Below are 19,884 nucleotides of genomic sequence, written 5' to 3' on the forward strand. Positions count from 1 at the left end.
TAAGATGGAGTCTCTGGAGAAAGGTCTTACAGGGATAAGTAATTCATTAGTGATTTAACATAACAGAAACAATGCAGTGACACAGATGATTGTTCCGATATCGCCTCTGTGGGGTTAAAGCAATAATATCTCATTTCATGTGAGATTAAGTTTTTCATTTTGCAGATGAATGCTCTGTTGTGTTATTATGTGTTGTCAAATGCCATTCATCATTACAAAGGAAATGAAGTGATTTATGAAAAGAGGGTTGTTATATGTTGAATATTCATTTATTGTTTGGCATTGTTATTAGTATGCATATGAGCAGACCTCACATTAATATTTGCAGTGTCGTAATGTTCAGCTCAGCTGAGCACAGCACATGCACCGAAACCTCAGGTTAATGTCAGATCAGAGAGAGAGAGAGATAGATAGAGAGAGAGAGAGAGAGAGAGAGAGAGAGAGAGAGAGAGAGAGAGAGAGAGAGAGAGAGAGAGAGAGAGAGAGAGAGAGAGAGAGAGAGAGAGAGAGAGAGAGAGAGAGAGAGAGAGAGAGAGAGATGCATATTCATATTTTTCAGCAAGATTTGGAAAACAACATAATGAAGTGCCCACTTTACTTTCAGAAGAGTAGGAACACTCTTATATTTAATTTTCTCTTCATCATCTTTTCTCTTTCTTTTCTCTTTGTCTTATTCTGTTCGTTTGTAACTCCCTCGGCTGTTGTATTAGAAACACCCTCGCAGCAGCATAATTTTTTTTTAATGTAATTTACTGACAAGCTAATATAATAATATATATAGCATTATAAATGTGTATTTTTTTTTGCAAATGAAAATATGAAAAACTTTATTAGATTTGCGATGTTGATAACTATGGAACTTTCTTCATTTATATTTAATTTTCTCTTTATCATAATTTGTCTTTTTTTCTTATTCTTGTCTTATTCTGTTCTCTTTTTAAGACCTTTTCATGTTGTAATTATAGCTGCCAAGTTTTATTTTATATTACATACATTAAAAAATTCACCATTTATTCTGATTGCTGCAGCAACAATATATGATACATATTATACATATTTTTTTAACATTTTTAAAAAGGGTCTAATATTATTGTAAGAAATATTATTATTAATAAATAAAATAATTAAATATATGAATAATATAATACCATTGTATTTCAATATTATTAATTATACTGTATTAAATTATTATTGCTGTCGTTGTAATTCTTCTACATTTCAGCATCCAAAATCATGAGATGAACTGCATTGAAGGTTCTATTGGCAGTCATAAATTATTCTTTTACATTTGTTACCGTGTCTGTTTTCTTTAGATGCTTCCTTTCCTTGGTCCTTTGGCTTGTCATAGTGACTGAGTTTACGGCATGTCTGTCTGTCTCCTCGCATTACATCTCTCTATCTCCAGATGTGCACTGACCCCTTTGTGTGTGTTTATTAGCGTACAAATAGACAATAGTAGGAACAGTGACTGAACTGGTGAATTCTGATCCAATTAGTGGGAGATTTGTTGAGTCAACCGTATTTCAAAGCAAGTATTCTGATCCGCCGTGTCACTGAAAAACAGCAGCAACTAAACAATGTAGTATAATGTAAATGATGTATTTATTCAGCAGCTCTTTGAACAAGGAGTTAATGACTTTAAAATAAGTCATGTGTTTGGAGTGAGTAAAAAGGATTTTCATTTTTGGCTGAACTCTTCCTTAATGAAATGCTTTTTAATCTCTTTCCCTTCTTTTTCTTTTTATCCCTCCCTAAACTCTAAATCCCTCTCTCTTTAGATTTTACACATATTTCTCTCTTTCCTTTAGGCATTTCTTGGATATCCCACAAACCATTTTCTGCTGGCTTGCAGGGGAAGTAATTGATTTTAGAGCAGATGGAACAAATTGTTAATTTTGAGCAGGATTCTCGCACTAGCCCCAAAGAGAAAACCAGTGAGAGATAAGGAGTGAATTGAGAAGGAGTGTGAAAAACTCAATTATGTTCACAGCTTCATCTCTGTTCTGCTGACCCTCATCTACACGCATCATATGAGCCCAGCGTACCACACTGTGGTCGTGCCAATAGGATCATTATCAAATAACACATGTCCCTGTAGGACTCATCTGATTGCTTGCAATTTGGCAAAACTTCCCTTTTGTTTCTCCCACTCGTCCTGTCATCCTTTCTGGTTTTCCTTTGTCCTTTTTATAGGGTGGAGTGATGGCACCCCAGTCTAAGCTAATTGCAGCCTTTTTCTTTCTGTCCCAAACTGAGTGACACAGTAAGCATGCCCTGAAACCATCACCTTCGGGGATGATCAGCTCTGTGAGACATTGAGACAGAGAGATAGTGAAAATAGTTTAGACATTATATGCTAATGGAGTGACAGTGATCCGGAAGGCCTGTGTCTGGGACACGCAGGTGTGTTCACGCCAAGATAAGTGCTAAAATAAGAGGAGAAAAGAAAATAGAGTCAAATAAGGACAGATGAAAAGGAACTTACAGGAAATATTGTTATTTTTATTGATTTTTAACACCCACTGTATGATACAATGTCCTTACTTGGAGCGATGCAATAAGTGACATGTTTCTAATTCTGAAATGTTTTGCTGGGTAGCTCCAGCCATTGTGAAATGAGCACAACAATTAGTCTTGATTTATTATAACTTGTGTGCTTTTTCAGGGTGAGTCGGTGTGAACTGCGGCGCAAATAAAGTCTCTTGAATGCGCACATCGAGTAGCCGTGCACAGGCCAACGGCCAAGGTCAGGATATTCGTTAAATAATGCATTCAATTTCGGTTTGTTTATTAAACAAACCCCATCGTATACCCCCAGAACACCTGGAATATACAATATGTGTAGCATCGGACCATTCTGTGGTACTTTTGCATCTTTTTATATCAAATATCAATAGAATTTCAGCAGATTAAAATTTTTCAAAGAAAGTGTTTGTTTTATTTCTCATATCTTTTTAGATAACTGGTATCAGTCTCAGACAGGTTTGTTAAATAGTTTGACAAGTAACAGTTCTCATGCAATATGAGGAGGAAGAAGGATCTCCCTGAAGATGCAAAGCATGAATTGGTGCAATGTCTTGCAAAAGGTCTATCAAAAGGTTTGTGAGTGATTTAGAGCACAGAAGAATTCAGTCAGGTAAATGCTTCTTAAGGAAAGTTATAAAAGGATTTTCATGCAGGACAACACACTACCCCATGCTGCAAAAAACACCACGGCAATAAAACTGTTTAAAAATGTATTTGGTGGCAGAAATTTATTTGGTGGCAGAAATAAAATGGTGGCAGAGGTGGCAGAAATACAACTTTACACACAGCTGCCAGCCTGCATGGACTTTACACACAGCTGCCAGCCTGCATGGAGAGGTTCTTGAGACGGAATAGCAGATTACATGACAGAATTTTATAGTGGAAAGACCGAAGCTGTCTCCAGAGCGCAAACGTAACTGCTCGTGCGCGAGGTAAAAGTGTTCAAGCAGACCATCTACGGGACAAACCGGATTCCACCATATCTTTATGTACACAATAATAATATTTTACATTGTAATCCTTTTATTTAAAATATTTGGCATGTTTGTGTGCTGCTGTGCGTCCCTGTGTGTGTAATAAGCAGAGTGTACGCGCGTTGTGGACCCGCCTATAGGCGCACATTACTAACGCGCTCTTTAAATAAAAAATAAAAAAATTGTGCCATTGATTTTAGACCAGGTTTCAGTTGGTCAATGGCGCAGTCTATTTCTGTTGCCTCAAAATAGCAACGTGCCAACAATGCACCAGAACACATCTCGTTTTCAGACCAGCACGCCCATGGGCGCACAAATGGGTGCAAATGCATTTGCTATTTAAACAACGTGGCGCAGGATGTGAAAATGATAACTGCGTCGGACTTAAACTAGCAAAAAACACTTGCATTGCGCCGGGTTTAAGATAGGGCCCTTTATCTAACCAGGTTCTTCTGTGCTTTAAATCACTCACAAATCTTTTGACAGTTTGTTAATCTCTATTCAGTTTTCAGAAAATATTAATTGTTTTCATGGCTTTTGCAAGACATTGCACCATTTCATGCTTTTCATCTTCAGAAAGATCTTTCTTACTCCCCATATTGCATGAGAACTGTGACTTGCTTAATAATGTGGAAGAACCTCTTTAAGTAAGGTTTGCATTTACCTAAGTAGACCTGGTAAACTATTTAACAAACCTGTCTGAGATTGATGCCAGTTGTCTAAAAAGATATGAGAAATAAAACAAACACTATCTATGAAAAACAAAAATCTGAACATTTATTGTACTGAAATGTGAAATCCTACTGTCACTTGCATAATAATATAGAACACAGTGTATATTTCTAAACTCTCAAACAAGTTCAATATGTATGCATATATTTGAATAAATGACATTATTAAAATGTACATTATTTATATGATTGCAGTTAATTCAAATAAGAATGCAGAGAAATATACTTCGGTGATTCTTATCAGTCAATTGAGCTAAAGTGTTCTAGGGTGTTGCTACATGCTTGGCGTTTGTAATTAAGGTTATCAGATTTATTTAGTAATATTATATTGAAGTAATAGTCATACTCGTATTCAGAAATGTTGTCAATATTTATTGCACTGACAAATCGGATGCACAAAACTTGAACTAAACTGATCAGATTAATGACACTATTGTATTTAAAAAATAGATTTCCAATATCCTTGAAGCAAGGTGTTATCAATCATGTTGTCAATGCTGTCAAATGCTTTTACCATAGAAACCGGAATCACGGCCAAAGAGCTCAACAGTGACATCCCAATCCCATAAACTCTTCCTAAACTCTCAAACAACTTTGTTTGAATATGTCTAAATCTATTTGAATAAACATTATTATTATTATTATATTCATTCAAATGTGTTCTACTCATCCTTATTAACAATAGTTTTATAGTTTTATTGGAGAAAATGAATAGGGGGAAAAGTGAAAGAGGTCACTGTAGTCTATTAAACATAAATTGCAGTCAATCAGAAACTATTGGATGTCACATTGTGCCACAAGAAAAAATACACAGAAAAATTACGTGACAGATCACTGCAAATGACAGTTATTCTCCAGTGTAGATGTTTTCATTGACTTTTGGACATGTTTGGAAAGTGGGCAACATAATTTTTTTATTTTATTTTATTTTTACGTGCTCTAGTGTATTGAGGCTGACAAGCCAATAATAGTTTGCTCAAGGGTTATTGATCACTCTTGGACCCCCCCTGACCCCTCCCCCCATTTCCTCCTTCTCTCTTCATCGCTTGACTTTCATTGGCTCGTCCCCTTAAGCGCAATCATCCTGCCTTCATTTAATGTCGTCCTCATTAAATTGAGCGTGGTGAACAAACACTGCTATTTACTGCCCTGTCAAGCACTGGTTCCCTAAAACATGCGGCCTGGGGCAGACAAGAGACAGATACAATGCAAGGAAGTAGAAGTGGGAAGTAGAAGGGAAGGATTGAGAGACAGAGAGGGTTTTATATCTCTACTGTTATTATGGTGATCGATTTGGTCTTTAATTTGTCACCCCAATGCAGCTGCCGTACTGTCCGTTGTCACGGGAACAAGCCATTCTGCCCCTGAGGGTAATTAAGACAGTACAGGACGAAACATGCTGGAAAACAAAAGATGGTCAAAACAAGAGATGTAATATGGAAAAATACAACAAGATGAGCTAGAGCACAGAACTGATGTACAAGATACAAATGAATGAATGAATGAATGAATGAATGAATAATGCTTATCGGTGCAAAAAGTGAAATATGCTAACATGTCCTGATTTTGCCAAGTTGGACGCATTCCTGGGTCAACTATTTTTGTGATCCTGGAACAACATTCCTGTCTGAAAATTGAGTCCTTACCCTAACTCTACCCCTAAACCTAACCATACCGATAACTTAATGAGCACTTAATGAGGTAATGAGTACTTAACCCTGATTGTAGCCTAGACTTGATATAAACTGTAAACTTCAAAACCCTCAAATCTGATTGGTTGAATGGAATGTTATTCCAGGATCAACAAAGATGTTGATCCAGGAACATTTTGTATTTGGCGAACTCGGGTTCTGGATAAAGCTAGGATGTTCTAGGTGTTTTCTAAGGTGTTGCTATGTGCTTGTTAGGATGTTCTGGGTGATTTCTAAGGTGTTGCTACAGAATGTGCTTGTTATGGTGTTCTAGGGTGTTCGACAGGTGTTTTTTGACAGGGATAGCTCACCCAAAAATAAAAATTCTGTCATCATTTAATATCTCTCTCATTCCAAACTGACATGACTTTCTCTCTTCTGTGGAACATAAAACATTTTCTGGACAAAACAAACAATGTTGTCCAAACAATGAATGTCAAGGGGTACAAAATAACACTGGGGTAACAACATATCGTCTTTTGTATTTCACAGAAGAAAGAGTCAAGTACAAGATTTGCCAGATATTTATCTGTGCATTCTGAATAGCCAGTAAATTATTTCATTTATTAAAATGTTGCAATTCCCAATGTCTTCAACTTATATCTTTGTTTCCCCAAAAATGAAGATTTTGTTTGTTCATTGCTTTATTTGTAAATTGTTTTCACAATATTCCAATTTTTGCATAAAATATAATAATATTGTATATACTGTATAGTACACTACCACACAAAGGTTGTAAAAAAGAAGTATCTTTCCCCCAACAAAGCTCCAGTTAAAACAGTAATAATATTAATATTTTTCTGTAAATTGTCATACCTTTTTATATAAAGGTATTTGTCACTTTTGACCAATTTAATGCGTCCTTGCTAAATTAGACTATTCATTTCTTTAAAAAATAATGATATTACTAACCGCAAACTTTTGAATGGTGGTGTAATAATAATTTGGATGGAAACATAATTACATTCTTGTCCCTTTATGGCTTGGGTCCCTCCTTCAATGTAACTCCGTGGGACTTTTTTCGCCCATTTTGCAGGCAAAAAGTTCTAGTACACCTCTTCTGAACAAACTGCTTGTTTTGAGGTATTATTCATTATCTGTAGCACAGGATGAGTTACATTAAGCATGTTAAAAGTATACACACAATAACAGTGAGACTTGCAGGCACCACTAGTAACAGTTCAAATTAATATCCACAAAATAATAGAACAGGCCGAAAACGTAATGCATAATCACCATAGACCTGTTATGTCTGTCAGTCATGTGCATTAGAGAAGGCTAAAAAAATCTGAACAATAGAGAAGAGCATGCCTATCTCTGATAACTGGCAGTCATCATGGGCCGCAGTATGCAAATTGCCTCTCGCCCTTTATTCTAATTGTCAGACATTCGGTGTGAAAGGAACCATAAAATGTCACCCTGCAAAAATGCAATAGCAGACCAATCGAATGTGTCGCCCTGGGTCAGCAGTCCTATCTGGGTGAGACAGAGCTTTTTTCCCACTGGAACAGCTGGAGGATCTTCTATCAATAACCGGCTGCCAGCTCCCTCTGTTCTGTAACGCACACCTGTGTCCTCCTATTGTCTATATTATTGAAGACCTACATAAGCTGTGCTCCGTCAGGGTCACGTGTCTAATTCGCACTCTCTTTACAGCGTCCTCGCATTCTCATGCGCACCGTCTGGCAGATGTGTGCGGCGCAGCCAGAGGGGTTTCAGCGGTGGATGAGGTCATTAGTCAGAGCAGGTTTGGGTGCGGGCATTAACACCTGGATCCTCTGGCTCGGTAGAATGTGCGCAGCTTAATGAGGGATCATAATTAAAAGCGATAGCCAGGATGCCGCCAGCCCCGGCTCGACGCTGCCAACTCGAATCGGCAGAAATGCGCAGTAAACGACACAGTCCAGAAAAATCATGTTACCTGCTGACATTTCGTAAGCCGAATGCCTCAGCTGAGAACATCATAACCGCTCTTGCCCCTTTCACTGAAAGTTCTTTTAAAAGAGCTTTAGCTTGGGATCTGGCATGAGGAACATGCCCAGGGTGCCAACATCCTCATCTGCACAATTATTCTCACCCGGAAAATCACAATGAAAGGCTCACATTTAAAGAGAAAAACATTCAAAGAATCAGGCTGACAGCTTCCCACACACCCTCATTTTCACCCTGTCCTTGAGCCTGTGAGTCTGGATGCCAAACCGAATGTCCTTGAGTTAAAAACATCACCCCTCGCTGAATAATTCACAGTATAGTGGGGAGATATAGAGATATGAGAAAGATTGCTTATTCACAATCAATTAATCAGAGTGGATTTACTGGAAGTCGGCTGGCCACATCCGTATAAGTATTAATGTTTTACATACAAGGTCAGTAGACTCTGATGTGCTGATGTTAGAGGGTTTCGCACATGTACAAATCTTGAATATTTATGGCTGTTGCTCTTTTTAAATACTTACTGCTGCAGTAACCTGTTTTGAGTTTTCCACTGTCTCTGACTTATAATTTTCATAGTATGTACTGAATATGATTAATTCTTCTGTTGATTAAATACTTTTTGTTGGTTTAGAAGAATACTTTTCAAAATAGATATTTTTTATTGTTTTTGAAAGAAGTACCAAGGCTGCATTTATTTGAATAGAAGTACAGTAAAAACAGTAATATTGTGATATATAATTTATTACAATTTAATTGAACTATTTTCTATTTTAATGTATTTAAAATGTATTTCAGTGTCACATGATCCTTCAGAAATCATTCCAATATGCTGACTTGGTGCTCAAGAAAGTTTCATTATTATCAATGTTGAAAACAGACTGCAGTTGTGCTGCTTCATATTTTATATAGAAACAGTGATACATTTTTAAGGATTCTTGGAAGAATAGAAAGTTTGAAAGAACGGCATAAAAAAAAAAAAAAATATATATATATATATATATATTCCTATATATTTCTGACCCCAAACTTTCAAATGTCAGTGTACTACTTGGCATTGACCTTTAAAGTGTTAAGTTTAATATAACGATGAGGAACAACTTTCTCTGAACTTACAACACTTATGCCTGTTTCACACTAGACGTGTAAGCAGCGTGACTGTTTATATGTATTTTACATTATAAAAGTAATCTTAAAGTTAAGATATACCTCTACTTTTAATCATTTCTACAACTTCCTTTGAAGTTTGGGCAAAAACTCCTGGCAATGGTGTGTTTTCATGTATTATATTTATATTTTGACTGTTCTGAATGTCATATGGTAACTGTGAAACACGTAACACCTCACTCATATGATGTTATGGTGAAATTTGTTATTTTTCGTGTTAACTCGGGTGTATTTTGACCAAAAACTCTTGCACTGTGGCTTTAATTCAGTGTGAGCAGGGCAGGAAAAATAGACTCAGCGGCAAAACGATCACGTCACTGCCACTTCTGCTCCGCTCCTGCTACGCACTGCCGCACCGTCACGCCTTGTAGTGTGAATGCTCTAATCTGTTCAAATGGGTGCTGAAAAAATAAGCGCTACTTACGCATCGAGTGTGAAACAGGCCTTAAACTTGAAAAGAAATGCCTTGCTCACAGTTCTGTTTCCCCTTTTCTGCTTTCATTTTGAATTTGATAACTCCTCAGCACCTGTGGCCTTATGGGACAAAAGTTTCCATGTCTTGCACATTTCAGAATCTCAGCAAATGCTGTATGTTTGGCTACTGTGTCATGGATATATTGTGTATGATAGCGGGGAGGTTTGCACATTGAGATACAGGGCCACTCCTGATTTATTTTATTTATTTTTTTTATTTCCTACCACCAATAATCAATACAAAACATAAACACTGCAGTATGTTATTTGAATTGACTTATCTTTGAGTGCTGTTGTCAGACTGGACAAGCAAACACTGTTGAGTGAGCTATATTCCAGTGGGATAGTTTTATTTGTATGATGTACTATAAGAGTTATTTTTTATCTAGATCACCTGAAGAAAATACTTTTTTTTTTTTCCATTTTTTTTTTTTTTTTTTATAGATAGGAACAGTGAGACAAGAAATTAAGGAAATTGGGAAATGATGTATGCCAGATTCCGATTACTAAGGTTACTAATTGTGATGCACTTGTGCATTCAAATACAGGCACATATGGTAACACAAACACACCTGCAGTTCAAACAGAAGAGAATGTCCCTAACAATGCCAAAGCCATGGGTTCTGTTCCCAAAGAAAGCATGAACTGATCAAATGTGAATGCGATATAAGTCGCTTTAGATAAGTGTTAAAAGCATAAACGCATAAATGTAAATGTAAGTGAATACCATATTCATGTACCATGGTATTTACATGATAGACTCAGGCCCTTATAAAGAATACTACGGTATTGCCATGGTAACACACAAAAAAAACATGGTGATTGATTTGTTAGTTTTAATTAAAGACACAAGACGTGATGTGCAGGTGTATATGCATACACAGCCGTATGTGAAAAGTCAATGAAGTAAAATTTGCATATCCCAATCATGGTGTGTTAATTTACAATAATCATTTCCCCCATGTTGACTATATTAGTGCTGAGCTGAGATATAACACACACACACACACACACACACACACACACACACACACACACACACACACACACACACACACACACACACACACACGCGCGTTGTTCAGGAGACTTAATTGAGGTCTCAAATCACATTTGTCTCCGATATTTCTGCTAAAATTCATTAGAAGTGATACAAAATAGACATAAATGAGACAATTGTTGACATGAAAGAATAGAGAGTTTTGGGATATAAAATAAAAGTGAATAGCATTGCTCAGATGATTTAGTCTTGGATATTTTTCATTTTAATAAAGAAATGTTTGAGTTCATGTTGAGATATCTGACCTTTGATTGCAGACTGAACATCTGAACACGGCTTGAGATATTTTTGAAATCTCTTCTGAAACACTTTAGGAGACACATGAGAGATTATATACTGGAGCCCTTTTCTCAGTAGAAATAAAGCTGGATGCTTTTCAGTTTGCTCACTGTATTGTTTTCTTTTTTATAGGTGGTGCATGGTATGTTTCATATTTCCTAAAGCGATGAAGTGAGGAACATGATTATGAATTCTCAGATTTAGCAGTGTTTTTGTTTGTGTTTTGATTGATTGTTTGAGCAGTGACTGACAGCATCCTTCACACAAACGCCAGTGAAATATTACCAGATGCAATCAGGCTCACAGTGACTGTCATCTCTCTCAGTCTCACACACACTCACAGATATTCACACATTTGACTGGGGGAGACCCACTAAAAACAGCTTGGTCTGTAATTTAGCATGGCTACATTAATGCCAGTGTTTTTTTAATTAGCAGCATTGGAAAGAGTTGTTTGCAAGAGAGAAAGAAACCAAATGAAATGTGCTTTGCTTCTCTCTAGCAATACATTTTTTTGTTTAGTTTCATAAGGTTTCATGAGAGAATAGTTTAGACAGATTCTCTCCCTCTCTGCAAAACCATCTTGCACGCAATTATTCTGTCAATAATTCTACCCCTTTTGACTGACTCATTTCTCTTGCTGTGAACGCTCGGTAAATTGTCATGTTGTTCATCAACATCATTTTCTCTTTATATCAATGGAGGGAGTCTTTAGCTCTGTAGGGAATCCAACAACTCATTTTTATGACTGTGAAAGGGTCCTTAGCACAGTTGTGTGATAATTATAATGAAAATCTTCTTTGTGAGTCTATAGACAGTATGTGCATTGGAGAGAGAGTATAACAGTAATTGTGTAAAAAAAAAAGACATTTTATATAAAGGAAAATATAATTGTATAAAAAATAACCATAAGAAAACTAAAAAATAACCGCTTCAAAACTTCAACCGCTCTGTCAAAGTTTGGGGTCGGTAAGATATTTTAATATATAGAAACTGGGATACGCTCCAGCCTTATGACCCGAAAACCCTATATATATATATATATATATATATATATATATATATATATATATATATATATATATATATATATATATGACATTTTTTATATTCTATGTAACATATAGTTAACCACAATGTAAACAGACATGGAGTAAAAGCCACAAAACTTGTTTATTTCATGGGATTTTTAATGAAGCAGAGATGTTGTTGATTTTACACTGAAATGTATTTCAGGAAAATAAAAAGGAGAAATTAATGTTGACAAATTAAGAGGAAATCCATAGTTTTGAGAGTGCATAAATAGCACAAAGCCAAATACACCCGAATGAGTCATGAAACATCACCTTACCTGTGTGCGTGTTTGTGGCTTTTATGACACGGACACCATTAGATTTCAACTCTTCCGTTCAATCTCTCTCTCCTACTCAATCTGAGTCACCACGTCAAACCTGTTGAAGTCTCTCTCTGTCTTTTTCTGACTCATCGCTCTCTCTTTCACCTCCCGACTCAGTGATACTCTGGGTTTTACCTCTGCTCCTCCATCCCATCTTTTCAGGTTCTGAGTCACCAGTCTTTATATTCAACATATCTTAACTCTCTCCATCCTTTTCTTCTTCCTCCATTTAGTTTAGCCTTATTTCACAATGGAGACATCAATTTAGCGCCCTCTTCAAGGTCATTTTGAACCTTGTAAAGCCTTGGATGTAGCTATAAATGTAGTTAATCAAAAGAGAAAGTTCTGTCATCATTTACTTACCCTCATGTCGTTGGGGGGGGGGGGGGGGGGGTGTTGGGGGACAAAGCTATTCCATGACTTTAGGAAATGGGGAATATAACATTTATTTTTTATTTTTTTTACTGTATATCCGAAATAATGAAAATCATACAAATTTGGAATGATGACAAAATTATTTTTTTCTTTTTTTTTTCTTGGGTGAACTGTCCCTTTAAGTCGAAATGCAGAAGTAGCTTGATTATCAATATGGTCAATATGGATTAATGACAGCACTATACGAGTTTATTTCTTTATTTGATTACTGTTAGATTGTGACACTGGATATCTGAACCAAGGCTTCAGAAATAAGGCTAAGAAACACTTTTTGGTGCACAGGAAAAAATTGCTAAAGTAACGTTTTACAGAGGCCCTGTTGCTATATTGAGCCTGTGGTTTATCTGCTAGTTGATGTTCATCTTATTAGCAAGCCTAAGTGCAGTCGATATATATAGCATGTGGTTTAATCTGGAGAAGTTTGTGCATTGGTCTCTTGTGTGTGCTCTCTGTGTCCATCCCAGGCACTATTGAACATATTAATTCCTGTACATGTGGGTTGAACGCCCATGTTTGTAAACACAATTTAACTAAGCGCAGTTAAGAGTCAATCAAGCATGCAGAACAATTACACCCATGACCAATCCCCCTTAAAGTCCGCGTGAACCGGAAGTTGCAAACGACTTTTCTCCAGTGTTGTGACGTATTTCCCAGTGAAACGGAATATTGAACAGAGGGCAGGGTTTTACTCTAGCGCTCCTCCTCTCCATCTCTCGCTCATTACAAGCTAACGGTTTGAGGGGAGTGGTTAAGCGTTTCCCAAACCAAGTCCTCAAACCTACGTCATCAGAGAAGGAACGCCATTCCAGACCGGAAGTAACTTTTCAGACTTTGATTAAAGATTACGACGGCAAACAATTTTTTTCTGTGTTTTAACTTGCACGGATTGATTGTTCACCACAAGACTAGTAATATGCGCTAACAAAGTAAATAGGGTCAATTTTGATTTCAGTTGGACTTTAAACATACACTCACACACTTGTTGTAACGGTCCTTTCTTGAGTGTCCATCATCATTAACCACTGTCTGTGTAAAATCCCTAGATGTTTTATTAGTGGTTGTAGGGGTTTATTCTACAACGTTCTGTCTTTTTCCTTCCTTTGAACTGAGGGTGATCATATAGGCCAATAGGAAGTCTATGTCTATGACCGTTTGATTGCTCTGTTGAGTTCCTGTTGTTTAAAGCTTCTGCATAGCATGCATAAAATGTCTCTGCTGCCTGGCAGATATCACAGAAATAGATTAGATGTCCTGAGAAATCACACCTTTCTCTGTGACAGCTCTAAAAAAATCTGAGCATGGCCCACGCATGTTACCCAAAAAACCCTGGAGGCACCTCTCTGCCTGTCAGTCATTTTGTATGTTTGGGAATATTGACGTGTCTCTGGACAGTGGTGTTTCAGAGAGAGACTGTATGGTTGAAAGGAAGTTATTATTGTGGAATTTGTATAATCTGCTGGGTTTTGAGCCTGGAAGCATTTGCATTGAAAACAAAGATCACAACGCGTTCACATTTATGCATTTGGCTGGTATTTATTTTTATGGATGTAATTTAATGTAAAGGCTGGATACGAGACCGCAAGCTTGTTTGTTGTCACCTAAACTACAGCTGTGCATTTATATTCGTGCTTAAGGTGTAGGCCTGTAATAAGACATGTGGAATATATACACTACAGTTTTAATACAATTTTAATTTTAAATGTTTTTTTTGTTTTTTGTTTTGAATTCTGTCATGCTCACCAATGCTGCATTAATTAAACTACAGTAAAAACAGGAATACTGTGAAATTTGATTACAGTTTAAAATGTACTATTTTAATATATTTAAAAAAGCAATTTATTCCTGTGATGGCAAAGCTGAATTTTTAGCTGTCATTACTCCAGTATTCAGTGTCCTTCAGAATCATTCTAATATGCTGAATTGGTGCTTATTATTATAAATTTGGAAACTGGGATCTTTTTTTCAAGATTCTTTAATGAATAGAAAGTTCAAAAGATCAGACTTTATTTTAAAATATAAATAGTTTTATTTGAAATCTTATAGTAAAAACTTTTGTAACTTGTGTATGGGTGTCTTTTCTCACACTTTTCATCAGCTTAATGCATTCTTGCCATACAAACCTCTTCTGTGTGTGGTCTGAACTATACTGAATGAGTTTGACCTTGTTTCTGTCTTGAAAGCATTTCCCTCCTTTGTTATTATCTGTATTTTACTGTCTTTTGAAGTGATCGGACACAGCTGTGTGCATACACATTTATAGATAAGAGAAGAGACAAATGGAATCATACACTTTCTGTTCCCACCGTCTTGTTCATTTGGTGTGTGTGTGTGTGTGTGGACTGCTGAGATAAGTCATTAAGCTCATTCCTAGAGGAAGATCTGTTTAAAACTGGGTGAGGAGCTGCTTTTAGAGTCTAATCTGTTAATGTCACTTTATGAGTCCATTTACTCGTGCCACAGATTTACCGTCTCTCTCTTTTTCTTTCTTTCAGTAACACACACACAAAAGTAGGTAAAAATATTGGCGCAGACCTTTAGACAGTTTATACTTGAGCCGCATATTGTACACTTTATGCTGTCTATCTGTCTAATCCAGCTTGCTGTATGGAAAGTGTTGAAAGTGCATATGACCATTTACAACCTTCAAATTTCGAAGATTTTTGAACGTTCAAATATCAGAATTTAATTGTAAATGACTGTCCTTTTTTCCTTAACTCTGTGATGTCATCAGTCTGGGACGGCCGGGAGTGGACTGTCATTGTCAGCATGAGAGTGGGGCGGCAGTTCTCCAACTGCAGTTTCTCATCAATGAGGTACCGAACACCCACACACACATGCAGGCACACATATATTACAGCCCATTTTCATGTGCGCAGCATATGCAGAAAGCACGTAGGAGGGCAGAGTGTGCATATGTGTGTTTTAATTTGTATTTTAGGATATACAGCGTGTGTATGTGAATACCGCATGTGTAAATACATGCTCAGCTATGCAGAGGAATACGTTTAGGTCAAGAGCTTCTCTTCCTCTCTGCCCTGTGGTGTTAATGCAGTCAGTCATTATTTCCCTTCAGACGTGTCAAGTGCTGAACGTTTCTCAGCCTCTCTGTCTCGCTCTTACGCACACGCTCCACATCAACTCATGAATAACAAGAGCGTTAACTGAAGAAAAGTGCGAGAGTTGTCACGGGGGCCATTTTGGACTACAACCATTTAGGAACGCTCTCCACTTTTTCATCTCTACCTATTATTGTCTTCTTTCAATTTCCTATCAGCCCATATAAACATCTCTGAAGTCAGTAGAAAGTGGCATTCACAAGCTATTTTACTTTTGTAATGAGACGTTTTTCAGAGTGAAGAAGAACATTCAACAGAAAAAAAACATTTAGGGCTTGATTTGAGCCGTCGGGAATTCATTGGTCGGTGAAAAGTGGAGCCTGACCGGAATGTGAGATGGCAGTCAGTTGTGGAGATGATGAAATCTTTGCTCCAGGAATCAGACCATTTATATTTTAGCTTCTTACCTGCTGAGATGACCTCAGATGAGAACTGAGATGGTACTGAGGACGGTGAACGTGATTTCACCAAGTGCAACATGTTACTGGATCAACATCTTTGTTCAGTGTTTCCCACAAGATTTTTGTGAAATTGTGGTTGGTGGTTCTCGTCCCTCTAGGGGGTCCGGGTGCATGCCCCCAGAAGAATTTTTTTTTACATTTTGAAGCTAAATTCATACATCTTGTGCAATTTGAGAGTTCAAAATTCAAATATTCATTGTGTAAATTGAACAAAGTCAGTGCAGTGTCTCAGTCTGATTCAGGAACCTGTCTTACATGGCAAAATTATGGTGACCATTTTTATACTTGCTGATTATTTATTAAATGAATGTTAATCGACATTAAATTATTGTGTGATATTAACTAGTGGCAAGATTTCATAAAAGCTGTATTACTTTACCTAAAGCAGTAATATGACTCTGAAATGATACCTAAATAGAGATTTTGCTATTGGTTAACATTACTTTGCCTTGGTGATGTCAGCTAAAAAGGAATGTTGCTTCAGATTAAGAGAACATAAGTGCATTTTGCTAAAAACATTTTCTTTGGAATGACATGCTCTGATGAATTGATCACAATAAGACACAGACATTATAATGCACTTAAAGTCATCTCATTTAGTGAGACATGAGACTGTAGGAATTGATTGGACAAATATTGTGCACGCACACTCTTGACATTTTATCCTGAGGTGCATTACTCAGATATTACACTTTAGAGATTCAGCTTTCATTCATATTGATTTCATTAACAACACTGAGTTATCAATGTAAATAACATTCATTACAAGGGATGGTACCTCACTAACTAGATGGTTGCATTCATACAATAAATCCCACGTCTTCTCACTTTCAATAGATTGCAGCGCATTTCTCTCTCTAATTAAATTTTCTTATAGTTAACACGCAATCAAAATAACCCTATTAACTTTTAATGTATGTTCCAGATCTTATTGTGAATATGATCCATCATTGCATGTTAATTCAAAGAAAAATGGTTTGTCTTACAACATCTTTCCTTTCCAGCTGACATCTCTCAGGCAATTCAGGATATTGCATAATATTAACCAACTGCCAAAATAGCTGTTTATGTTTTGTTTTAACAAACTCTCATCAGTGTTATATATATACTATTATAGTATTTATTTCTTTATTACTATTCCTAAATTATTTTAATATCTTAAGGTTTCATTTTAATTTTAGTTTAATTTTGAGCCCTTTTGTTAAGTGCTTTTGACGTTTTATTAGTTTAAAAAATCATATTTAACTTTAATTGAATCATTTAGTACTTCAACAATCTCTAATTTTCAGTTTTTTTAAGTAAAGGTTTTTATCTAATATTTATATTTTATTTTATTTTATTTCAATCAGCGAAAACCAATAGTAATAATTTTAGTTTCAGTTAACAATAACAGCCCTGGCCCTCATTTGTTCTGGCTTCATTGATATGGAAAACACAGATGCCTCATTAGTGGTTGTTTCTGTGGGTCTCTATACGTAAGCCGTCCGCCATGTTGGAACAGTCAAAGCCGGTCTGTGAACATTCAAGAGCAAGTTGACTGACCGTATGCAACCGTAGTTAAGTACTGTATGAATATTTATATATGAAATAGACTTCAGCAGATGAATTTGCTAAACTTTCACAATACAACAAGATGGGGGGTTTCAGCTAACACGACATTAAAAAGTTACCATAGTAAAAGTAAAAACATTAAAACTAGTTAAAACATGAGTTAATACATGTAAAAACACAGACCAACACTCACCTGTGAAAGGTTATCCCATTTCTTCAGGAATTTAAATCTCAGGGGTTTCACAAAGAGAAGCTGCACAATGTTGTGGCCTCATTGATTCTTACTGTGAGTGACGACACGCTAACAGCGTGGAACGTGGCATCTACGTATATATCTATGATGCAAACACTCATTTTTGGTAACACTGACTCTAATCAAATCCCGAAGAATTCAATTCACAACCTACTTTGTTTTCTTGTTGAATACTTGGAAATCTTCACATAATGGAAGTAAAATGGGAATTCACACTGACTTCAAAACAGCACAACTAAAGTTTCCTCTTGATGTCTGTTTTTCTCTGCCTTTGTCCTTTGGTGCACTGGTGCAGTCTGTGTTTACCTAAACACCATCTCCATGGAAACACAGTTGTCAGTCATCTGAACTAAACTAGGATTCAGTGCACTGAGAGAAGCAGACATTAGAATTAAGATGGAACCAAAACTACACAGTCATGAGGAACATAAACGTATAGACTTATATACTTGCTATTGGCATATGATCACCCTCAGATTAGGCAGTGATTTGATAAAACATGTTCTGATTAATACTGCCATGTTCTCATCCAGAACCTGAAATGTCACTCATTGTTCCAGGTTACCATCTGAATTATTTGCTTCCTGAACATTGTGTGTGGCTTTGAATAGAAAATTCGATACAGACTTCAAAATTATATAGGCCTTCCAGATAAACCGGGTCAGAAAGACTTTTGTCATTCTGACTTTCACACTCACACTTTTAGACACTTTCATCACTTTTTGCTCTCTCTCCTGGTTCTGTCCTCCATTAACCATGAACACCATCCTGAGCTCTGTAATACATAGAGCATGGCTTTTCAGACTATTGCGGTCTCTATCCAAGGAGGACTTTAATATCATGAAATATGCATGAAATGCATGGGAAAACAGCAGAGTTGTACAGGCTGAAACACATCAATGTGACAAAATAAATGAAGGTTTATCATTTCCCTGCAACTATATGAGTAAATTCCTATTTCATTTGTGACTTGGAAGAAGCATCATATGCCACATCATTTTCTACATCATAGAAAGTGAATAAAAGCAATTCAGGTACATAGTATATACAATGCATGATTTTTAGGTCAGAAATAGAAAACTGACTTTATTTAACTGAATTTGAATGATCTCCAAGGGTGTTTTCTGGCACATGAAGAAGCAAAATGGTTGATATCATCAGCTGAAATAAAACACCAGTCACAAAATTATACAATGGATTATAACTTACAAAGAAGGAATTTAACTGCCTTTGTGAGAGAATATTCTTAGTGGTGTAAATTTGCCACCTCATTGCAGGGAATGAGTGTTGTTGTTACACTTATGTATCCATAGGGGGCGCTGGTCACAGCCTGTGCGGACGACACGCTGCATCTCTGGAACTTACGACAGCGACGTCCGGCTATCCTACACTCTCTCAAATTCAACAGAGAACGGTGAGTATTGCTACTAATATAACTAAGTTTTTATATATTTTCAAGAATTAACAGGCCTATTAACCGAGCACACATAATATTTCAAGTCAAAAATGAACTTCCCAAAGATCTTATATTTTACATCGAAAGTGAGAATCCATCTGAATATTTCAACTTGAGGAGAAGTTGCTGACTTCCCAAGGCCATGTGATGGAGTAAACCGAGATAGCTCAAGGCTGCAGTGTAAAGCCATGCCTCAATATTTTAAACTGTTCTAACTCATGTCTTCTCTCTTCAAGGCTGTTTTTTGAGCGTATAGGGCGGATTTTCCTCTCTAAAAATGCAATGGACACAGTACAGTATTTATTAAATAAAAATATCACATCCATCATAAAATGTAGAATTAACCTTATACTGTGAGTTCAAAAGTTGTTTTTTTTCCTTT

At 36.5% G+C, this 19,884-nt stretch overlaps 1 protein-coding gene across 1 annotated transcript in view; it reads left to right on the forward strand.

The window, feature by feature from the left end:
• The window catches only part of stxbp5l (syntaxin binding protein 5L), a gene marked incomplete at its 5' end in the record, with an annotated part of 144,983 nt that overhangs the window by 40,826 nt on the left and 84,273 nt on the right, over positions 1-19,884 (forward strand). The window contains 2 exons of the mRNA XM_081369643.1: positions 15,397-15,478; positions 19,360-19,460. Of these exons, the coding sequence (XP_081225769.1) occupies positions 15,397-15,478; positions 19,360-19,460 (183 nt within the window). The remainder of the gene's footprint in view (positions 1-15,396; positions 15,479-19,359; positions 19,461-19,884) is intronic.

The sequence above is a fragment of the Scardinius erythrophthalmus genome, assembly GCF_964197995.2.
Source record: "Scardinius erythrophthalmus genome assembly, chromosome: 6".
NCBI classification, from domain to species: Eukaryota; Metazoa; Chordata; class Actinopteri; order Cypriniformes; family Leuciscidae; genus Scardinius; species Scardinius erythrophthalmus.